General features: G+C 35.6%; 1 protein-coding gene across 1 annotated transcript; it reads right to left on the bottom strand.

The window, feature by feature from the left end:
- Positions 1-371: 371 nt before the first annotated feature.
- Positions 372-10,459, bottom strand: LOC109034586 (acyl-CoA-binding domain-containing protein 4). The gene is made up of 7 exons (XM_019047820.2): positions 10,208-10,459; positions 7,385-7,578; positions 6,486-6,648; positions 5,202-5,359; positions 3,897-4,068; positions 2,944-3,116; positions 372-1,940 (listed from the first exon to the last, which is right to left on the bottom strand). The coding sequence occupies exons 1-7, from the start codon at positions 10,266-10,268 to the stop codon at positions 1,806-1,808; spliced, it is 1,056 nt and encodes a 351-aa protein (XP_018903365.1). The 5' UTR covers positions 10,269-10,459; the 3' UTR covers positions 372-1,805.
- Positions 10,460-10,503: the final 44 nt, after the last annotated feature.

A 10,503-nucleotide genomic window follows, 5' to 3' on the forward strand; every position in this document is an offset into this window, starting at 1 on the left:
TTTCTTTGATCCATCAGTGAAAATGTACATGGGGCCTCATCGAAGGAGCTTAATTTTTAATGTAAATAGAATCTACTAGGAAAAATCTTCCTTTTCTTTTTATTGCATTGACTTCCCATGCTTTAAAAATAAAGGTAACAAATGTGTTGGCGCAGGACTTTTTTTTGCTTTAGAAGCTTTATAGTGGGTGCTATTTCATAGTGGTTTAAACTTGTTTGATTTATGTACATGTCACACAAAAAGAATGAAATCATGGTGTGCAAACAATATGAGGAAATACTTGTTCTCAGTTTTTAAAAATAGAGAACTTGCTCGCATAAAATTGAGAAACGTCATCTCCTTGGGTGAATTTGTCAAAAAAGAGAAAAACATTTTTAAAAACAAAATTTTTATTACAAATCTTCATTTAAAAAAAGAATAAAAAGCGTCAGTTATGCAAACAAATCCGTTTGATGTACAGTACCAATAATGTGTCACAACATAAGTAATTACCGATTGGTAGGTATAAAATATTTAGAAATAACTAAGGGATAAAACTATCAAAAAACCAAGTCTTACGAACAACAAAAACTTACGATAAAAAAACAAGATCCACTTACGAGATACTAGTAAAAAACAACAGGCACGATTAGAATGCATTATGATGCATTTTTATTACGAGTAAAAGTAAAATGATCTTACCGTAAAACTATTTTTAACAAGAGCTGTAACAGGTATATTGCACATGACGGATACATACATGTCAACCATTATTTACACAAACGTCAGTTTTTAAAACTATGAGAGGAAAAAGTATCATAGTGAGAACACAAAATGAGAGGAGGGATATAGGGAAGGAGATAAATGGAAAAAAGAAAAGAAAAAGGTGGCACTTACAGAGTTTGAGATGAAAAAAATATCATTTTCTGTCAAAATTATGATAAAACAAAGAAACATTCCATTAGAATTACACAGACAAAAGAATAATACCTGTGAAAATGACTGAAAAAAAATTGACCATAAGCTATGTGCCACCTATTCAAAACGAAGCTATTGGAAGAGAACAGGAGAAGCAATTCGATGGCGAAACTGAAAAATGCATACCTCAGTTGCAGTGTTTCAAAATCTCCGCTCCTCCCTTTGAAAAGGAGACCAAACCAACATCATAGTTTAAAATTTTCACAGAATATTCTTCTTGCAGAGAATAAAAATCAGGGAAGTTTTCAAGAAACGATATCGAGAAGTCTTCCGTGTAGAAGATTAGGTAAGATAGGAGGTTTTACAATGCAGCAAACCAAGTTTCTGCAGTTTCACCATCAAATTGCAATTATTTGGTTCGCAGACTGAAAGGGTTGAGAAGAGAGGAGTAACTAAAATCTTAGACTAAGATCAAGTTATGAAGAAACCTCTATTTATGGATAAAGGAAAAAAGTTCAACCTTCAAGGAGCCTATCGATTCTTTTCCCTCTACAAAAGATACTTCTTACGGGTGATGACAAAAGGGAGTCCTAAGTAGTGAAGCCAAGTTTCAGGCTTCCATTATGATACCTCTAATCAACTATCGAAGTGATACATAAAGGAGCTGAAACCTCAAGACAGCATAAAAATCTTCAGATGGCAAGGATCCAGAGTTACGAAGATCTGACAAAAAAAGTTCTTCTTTCCTACGATAAGCCAGAATGGAATCAAAATGTGCAATTGTGCACTCACTCGCTGAAACCTAATGAGGATAGACTGACATTGTCATGCTACCAGAAGAGAAACAAATAACGAGTAATTGGAATGTGTACGAACCTTCCGCTTGCCCAACACTCTATTTAAAACAGCTAGAGTCTCTCTCCCCGATTTTTCCTCCGCAACCATAAGAATAGTAAGTTCACGGCAATAGGCCACAGTATTAAAAATGTGAGACTTGGAGTGGAGATTCTGAGTGGCCAATCTTTTGCACGAGGGCCTCTTCCCTGAAATCAAATGAAGACACTTAATCAACTGCCTCATGGAAGGAAAGTGCATCTTTAAAAATAAGATGGGGTCCATTTCTTTTACAGAGCCCGTCTTGAGTGATGTACGATAGAATGAACTGTACTTGAAGCTTAGTTACAAAAATTTTGAAGACAAATTCTTAGCCTTGAATGTAATTTACAATTTAAGAGTTCAGTAAGGGATCGTTAATGACCTTAAATGGCAGCTTTGGCCATTCAGAAGCCTATAAGAGGTATAGATGAGTATATTTTTGTTTGCATTTGGCTTGTCTAGGGAGCCTCAATTTTTTCATTGCAAGGTAGATCTTTTTAAACATAAAGTTTCATTTAAATTTTCCACTTCTGCTGTTTGTCTCCTATCGTTTCTGGACAGCCTCCATACGTTTCTTTTTTCTAAATCCTTTTACTCTGTTGTTGAGCTGTTGCGAGGTCTCTCCTCGGACTGAATAGCTTTCCGCCAGCCTCCTATCTTTTACTTTCTTTTCTTTTCGGCCTTTTATCTACGGTTCTCTTGTCATAATTTTGTACTTCTTCAATATCTTGCTGATTTTCCTGTGCTGACTTGTACCACAGCCCCTCAAGGCTTTCACAGCAAATGAACAATTTATTTATTGATTAAAGGAATGAACAGCCATTAAAACAGGTCTACTTCAAGCTGCGAGAGCTCTGCTGTTTTCCCCCCTAAGAACAGAATAGGTCTAAATTGTTGCACTGGTGGATGTTTAAGTGTAGACTGTATGAGCGTAAGACTTTCACCAAAAAATGATGACATTTTACGTCTATTCTTTGTTTAGACTACTTTCTAAAAAGTAAATCTTGTAGAACAAAATAAAACTAATAAAAGAAAATTTTGATGAATTACTGCTACCTAACTAATGATATCTTCCCTGAAAAAAAGCATGGAAGAAAGATTAGAAATCATTAGAGACATGGTCAGGCCTAAATCAGGCCTGTTTTGACAGAAGACTACGAATTTACTTACCCTTTGATTGGCCGACGACTCTAAATGCGTGACTTTAGTTTGTAAATTGTTCAGATCTCTTTGTAGACTTATTAGAGTATTTCGGATGATTTGATAATCAGAATCATTATCCGTGGAACGAACGTAGGGAACAGTTTGTGATGCATTCACGGAATTTCCAGAAAGCACTGTACCTACACAGAGTAACAGAGAGCATTTTTAACAGAGAAGATTTTTAGGGGGAAAAACTTTTCTCTGATTGCTCAAAATGTGAACATTTTAATTTAATCTTGTTAGAAGGGCCGAACAGTCAGCTTGCCTCAATCGATGAGGTTTATTTTACTGAAATAAATTAACCTTTGACGGAAAATTCAATAGGTAAATGTTTGAATCATGAGGATAATTTCTGCTCTTAAAAATTTGTATTAGTAAAATCTAGATCAGCTTTCCTGTTGCCTTATTGTTTCTTTACTCATTAAGAATGCATGCTTAGTATTGGGAATCTCAAGAAATTTTTTCGTAATCCTAAAGGAAACTCGCCAAAAATTTTGAAAAATAATTAACGACCATTCTTGGGTAAATGAGTAAATGTTGCAAGCAATCTTGCAAAGCAATTACGCTGCTCTGGTTTTGATCCCTTCAAATATTTTCTGCCGTAAAAGTGGATTTGAAGAGAGAAACCACAAAGGAGTACCACAGAGGGAAAAAATAAAATCATTTTTCCTACTTTTTGTCCTTTAATGTCCTGTTCTACTTAATAGGGATAATTAACTTAATTTAAATTGATAGCTACTACTATCAGTAAAGAGTGGATGATAGTTGCTATGATTGATAGGAAAAATATATAAATTATTTTGATGTAAATTGAGGTAATTATGATTACAACTAGCATGATTTTTTTAAAAGAGATCTTGATGAGACTCATTTCAGAAGATCCTTTTCCAAGTTAGAGCCAAAGTTACGAGCCAAATTACCTTTTCTGGAATTAAGAGTGGCACAATTCAATGACTCAGTGCCAGACTGCTGTGGTTGGTAACGCTGCGATACATCATTTTTATTTGTATTGTTGTCAATGTTGTTCGCTCGTTTAGATTCCGGTCTTTTCCGTTTTGAACTTTCTTTTCCATAACTGTTCTCAATATTTATCTACAATCAAAAGAAAACATACATCACATGGTCGGATCACTTGTCAGGAATGATATTTTAATTACATATTATTTGTTTCATTAAAGACAGTTGCCGAAGAAGGTCCTTGATTGGGTTCCTCCTGGGAGAGTGCGCAGAGGATGCCCAATGAGAGGTTGGAGGGAGGAGATTGAAGCAGAAATGTTAAGGTGCTCAATGCCCTAAGGTTTATGGTTCAACAGAGAGCAGTAGAGGTTAGGTGTCGTAGAGTGCGAGGGAGTGCTATAAAGCAACCTATACGTATGTATGGATTGTTTAACCAATAAACTCATGATTGGCAATCATTGGACGAAATTTTTCTATCAGGTAAATTCTGAAAAATATATTAATTTTAGAATGGGTTTTGCCAGCTCGCGCACAGGCATCCTCAACCCCTGCTATAAAATCTATGCGCAAATGAGTCTAACAGAACGTAGGTAATATACGTTTTTTGAACTATTGTTTGTGTGGGTCTCCGAAAATTTCATTGAGCTTCATATCGCTGATCTCTCACTGAGTACATTCAGCATGAAGCAATGTTGAGACATACTCAATTCCTCTTCAACATTTTATGAAATGAATTATGCGCTTGATGATGCACTTAATGATGCGATGAAAAAATCATTTCACTGTCTCATTGCAATATACTTACAAAAAATGCCGATCAAAAAGCCAATTTTCATGCACAGTTTCCAGAAAATCTTCCGAAGACATTAAAAATACAAAAACTGACCTGAAAATCGATGTTGAATTTGTCATCCACCAATTTAAAATGACTTGATTCAGTTTATAAAACCTTCACATTGAATCAATAACAACAAGCAAAAATTACAGGTAAACATTGACAATGAAACTGCAAGAATGCATATATCCATTGCTGTGCTTAAAAACTTCCACTCCTATTTTATTTGATCAAAGGAGACCAAACCTACATCATGGCTTGAAATTTCCACAGAATGTTTTTCACACAGAGAAGAAAAATTAGCTACGTTTTCAAAAAATGACGTTGAGTAGTTTTCTATTAGAAATTAAAGGATAACAAGAAGTCTGTAACAGCGCAACCCGAGATATATGTATCTGCAGTATCACCGTCAATATGAGAAAAAATCACTTACTTCCACAGTATCCATGAATGTTTCATCTTCATCATCGGATTCCGGAGGCAGTGGAGAGACTGATTCACTACTGTAGGGTGACTTGTCCCTCGCATGGTTTACTTTTGGTCGCAACTCTTGCGATCTATCATTTCGTGTAGGTGATGCTTCTCTGGAGCCTGGGGAAGAGAAAAGAAATAATTAATTTAAAATAAGGGAGAAAATAAGTTTCTCTGACTAAAATTAGGCACATCTTCTTCATTACAAGGTAAATATCCAACTTTAAAGAGCCATCCATAAGTGTGATAGTCAGGCAAAATCATTTTTAGGGGGGAAAACTCAAAATGAAATAACTTTAGCACACACAGCTTGCAGAGATTAATTTTTTTTATTGCTTGGTGCAGAAAACACTCTATATTCTAAAACTAACCCTAAATGAGCATTACGAAGTTAGAGAACAAGAAATATGGAATTTGAGAAAAATTAGATAAAGTCTGCCAGCGCTGTTGCCACCTTTGGCGACAATTCATTTCAAACATTTATGATATCAGTATTGATTCAAAATAATGGCTCAATATTTGACCCAATGTTCTTCAAAGTATTAGAGAGCATTTAGCACAAACAGTAAGAAATCAATATTTTTGACCCATCATCGGTTTTTCTACTGCACTGAACATTACTTGAGTTTCCATCTTGAGACACATTTTGCATGACTTCATTAAAAATGTGTAAAATGATAGCCATTTCACGTTTGCACATGCTCCACAGCTTGTCAGGGGGCTTTGCCTTCTGAATCCCCATCAATCAATCTACAAGCCACAATCCATTTCCTTACACTTCAAGAAAATTTGAGGGAGTTCTAGATAGATAGCTTTAAAGCAACTTATGAACACTCTAAACGTTTGACTAGATCTTGGAGTCAGGGTTGCCACAGATGGAATTTAGAAAATGAAATTCCCTGACATTTCCCTCATTTCTCCGTCACATTTTGGCAAAATCCCGCAACAATTAAAGATATGCCAGAGGCTTAAACAGACATGATTTGAAATCATATGCAGGCAAAATTTGTTGTTCAAATCGTCAAACCCATTCTCGAAAGGAAATAAAGGTGGCTTGACAATTTTTCTCTGACATTTTAAAATTCCCTGACATTCCCTGGTTTTCCCAGTATTCCCTGATTGTGGCAGACTTGTGGAATAAACAAGAATGGGCCAACTGCATGGGTTTCATTATTACATTTACAGAATAGTCTCCTGTATTTCACAAAACCTGATTGAAGGATCATGACAAAAGACTGTTACTTACCCAGAGGCGAACCAGCGAGAGGAGATCCTGGCTGAGAGCGCACTCTTTCTATCACAGGTCCAATAAGCAGTTCCAAATCCTGCGCGGGGACAGACTCATAAAAAGAGTCGAGACTCGAGACAAAATTGGCCACATTGTCAGTGTATGACATGGTTTCAACAATCTGCAAAAAAAAAAATTAGATTAGTGAGTTTCAGAGCTAAGTAGATGATGTTTCTGTTAAAGTGCTTCACTTCAAAAACATTCTGGGTACAGAAATCAACCATAGCACATTTTTCTTTGAAAAAAAAAGGAAAAACTGAAGTAGGACTTCTCAGCCCAACTAGTCATAGGGTTCCTTTAGTAAAAAAATCGAAATGTATGTGACCTGTCTGTGGAAAGGGACCTTATCTGCCAAAAGAATATTTTCCACAACTTTTGTCAAATTCACAGAGGACGAAAATGAGGACATTTTGAGGCAAGTTTGATCCTAAGAGATCAAACTGGATCAAACATTGCAGAAGATATATACTGAAGTTCTAAGACAAAAATTCTTAGGTGGTGGAAAAAAGTGTTTTAAGTTTTTCAAAAAGTGAGAGAAAAATTTCTTCCGGTAGATAGGATCTATTTCCACAAATTGCGTCGCATACATTTATGTACATGAGTTAATTTAACAGAGCACCTGGGCTCCCAGGGCAAATTGTATCTTGCAATTTCAAGTTGAATGCCACCTAACCACTATAATGTTGAGCATCCCCTAAGTTTCCTAGAAAATGTAAAAATTGAAGTTAAGAAACAGAATTTTTAACGAGAAAACAATAAATTTAGCTTTATTAAACTTTAAAAAAGCAAGAAATACGGCTGCGTTTTTGGGTTCTAATTTGGAAAGTTGGAAATAATTCAGAGCGAGCCAAAAATACCTTTTTTAATTCTTCCACGTAGTTTGTCATTGCCTCTTCTTTTGGCATATTCCCCAATTTGGTCCATGCATCCCATTTTGCTTTTTTCACCACTTCCCAAAATGCAGGTTTTGGAGCAGTATTTGGTCCTTCTGTTGCTTGTTTGAAGTATGCATAAAATCTGAGCATAAGATCATGAGATGGCTGATACGATCCTGAAATTTATTTAAAATTGATTAATATAACATTAAAACAGGAACTCAGAAAGGAAAAGAGAGAAAAACATTAACTCCACCGATAAAGAGGCTACCTCCAGACCTTGATACCAATGCTGAAGTATTCAACCAAAGATATCTGAGGTTAATACCCGTGATGATACTTACTCATAAAATTAATTTATCTGAAACTTTCAGAATTTCATACAAAAAAATTCCAGATGAGAGGAAATTACTTGCAATTTACTCTATACGCTATTAACTACAATGAAATGAAGCGGGAGGGGAGGGGGCAAGGGCCAGGAGAGAAGAGTGGTATAGACAGAAACTTGGCCCGTAAAATGTGCGGTGCTGGTACGTAGATCGTTTAAACTGTTTGTTCAACAGGACAGGCAGGGATGGAGAAAATGCTTGAGCGCATGCGCCAGAACTTGCATATGGCAAGAGAAAATGCATGAGCTTGAGAGGAAATTATTATACGGTAAGATTTCTTTTTTTCAGTGAAAACTGAGAAAAACAAGACAAGATAGAGACGATCCTTCAGATTTTTTCCATCGAGACATATTTTTAATGTTAATGAGGAGCAAAGAATTTTAAAGGCTACGATTTAGACAAATCTCAGCTCTGAAGGAATTTCTACATCTCTGAGAACAAATTGGCAGTGAAAGTACCAGACCTCGTATCTCCGTTTGCGACGCTGTAGACTTCCTGTAATACTTTATCTTTTAAATGAAAAACTACTCAACATGATTTCTTGAAAACTTCCCTGTTTTTTCTTTTCTATGCGAAGAAAGCTCTGTGAAAATTTCAAAACATTATACTGATTTGTTGACCTTCAAAAAATAAAATAGGAGCGGAGATTTCTAAAATACCGCAAACAAAATACATGGTCTGGCAGTTTCACCATTGAAATGCCTTGTTCCATGTGGCAAAAAATATTAAAGGACAACATTTTGGAAAATCATAAGAAATGTGACAGAATCTGTTGGCAAAACTTAAAATAGTTGGTCAGGGAAAGGAGAAAAACAGATTAACAGGTTAGGGATTGGCTCGATCTAGTCTGCGAGCAGATGAGATTAGCCCTTGAGGGCTAGTTTAAAAAAAAAATAAACAAGACAATGGACAGTTCACTTGCCAATGCTTGCTACATTGCATTATATGTAATCGGCTTAACGAATGCTTAAAACAAAAACATGTTTATTGAATTCAACTCTCTTTAATATTGCCTTATTTGTGAAGGATTTATTGGAAAAAAGATGTATCCACATAGTGAGAACAAAGCAATGAAAGAATGACCATTCAAACTATATTTTCTACCTCATTATGGTTAAAGGTGCTTTTCACCTTCCCGGAGACACTGAAATTTTTGCTTTAAAGAGGAATTGACCTTGAGTAAATACTAGTATACGTAGAAATAAGAATGAAAGAAATCATAACTTTTAGTAGGGATTTCCTATCAAACTTAGCCCAGAACATCAGATTTTCCTCCTGATCAATAGTTTTGCTCGTATGATCGGACTGAGTTTTACATTCTAAACCGATGGAAATCAAACCAAGTTTGATCTTGCAGATCCTTTCAAACTTACAATTTTCATGTTTCAGTTCTGGTATTTCTAGTGCGAAACAGGTCACCTCAATTAATTATCACACTTAATTGTTTCCAAAATCTCAGACCTTGTCAGTAAACCTATACACAAAGATTATCAGGAACCACGGAAATAGCCAAAGCGCAAAAAAACATTGCTCCGCTTGTGACGTTACAGACTTTTTGTCATTCTGTATTTTTCCTTTGGCAAAAAAGTCGAAGTAACAATTTCTTGAAAACTTCCTTGACTCCACTTCTCTGTTGACAGAATACTCTATGTAAATTTCAAGCTATAAATTTGGCTTATTTTTCTTCCAAAAAATAAAATCAGAGCAGAAATTTTGAAACAGCGCAATGGATATACATGATTTCGTACTTTGGCCATCGGCGGGTAATAATTATAAAACTGGAACACAATTAAGTTGACACAGGTTTAGTTGATGAAGAAAAATTCAAAATATCAGCATAGCCATTAGCATCTTGGAATGACTGGAATATTAGTATTTAATAAACAGGTTATTCCATTCATCATTAAACATTTCCTGTAATACCATTACTGAACGGGCATAACAGGGAGATAAGTAAGCAATCAATCTGTCATATCAGAGAGCCCCGAGAAAAATTGAGGCATCAAAAACTCATTGTAAATGCGCTGGGAATGCATGGCATTCCAGGAAATAAGCAATCAAATTGATTGGGTTATTAAAGTTGCAACTTCACAAACTTGTGTTCATGGCCAAGCTCGAATTCATGAGTTTTGAGGATGTAAAATTAGTTTCAAGGTTCAATGGGCGTAGGTAGGAGTGGGTGTGAGAGTGACATGAGATATTTACTTATAAAAAACTGCTAACTAATTCATAAGAAAGTGACATTGAGGAATAAGGATCAGCATGAATATTGAATACTGATTATGAATTCACCAGCTCAAAGAGAGGCATAATCAGAGGAAAGGAGTGATTTTAGCGAAGGTTCCGGATTAGAACTTCGATTCTGACGAATTCCGTAAAAATCTAGTTTATCACAAGCTGCGAAAAGGCAACGAACCATGTTTAGGTAAACTTCGAATGACATTCACTGCTGCATGGAACTTTGCTTCAGTGGTCATGATGAGTATTGAAGTATTCGCCGCAAGTCACAAGTTTCACCACTGATAAATTACTACACACGAGGATCGATCGGAGAACGAAATGAAGAAATCGCGGAAATTACAACGGGAAACACAGCATAATTAATTGTTTTAGAGACTAATAACACTAGAAATCTGCAGCTAATTGAGCCATGATTAGAACGAACTGGAATAAACAAATGTCAGCTGATTCAGCTGATCACCGATAATAATT

The sequence above is a fragment of the Bemisia tabaci genome, chromosome 8, assembly GCF_918797505.1.
Source record: "Bemisia tabaci chromosome 8, PGI_BMITA_v3".
NCBI lineage: Eukaryota > Metazoa > Arthropoda > Insecta > Hemiptera > Aleyrodidae > Bemisia > Bemisia tabaci.

What these genes read in the sequence shown, in the direction of transcription:
- LOC109034586 (XM_019047820.2), bottom strand. Translation starts at nt 10,268, where the DNA reads ATGACCACTGAAGCAAAGTTCCATGCAGCAGTGAATGTCATTCGAAGT. An exon ending in ACGTGGAAGAATTAAAAAAG is followed by an intron (nt 6,649 to 7,384) that starts GTATTTTTGGCT and finishes TTTTTTTTGCAG; the next exon opens with ATTGTTGAAACCATGTCATA. An exon ending in AGTCGTCGGCCAATCAAAGG is followed by an intron (nt 1,941 to 2,943) that starts GTAAGTAAATTC and finishes ATTTGATTTCAG; the next exon opens with GGAAGAGGCCCTCGTGCAAA.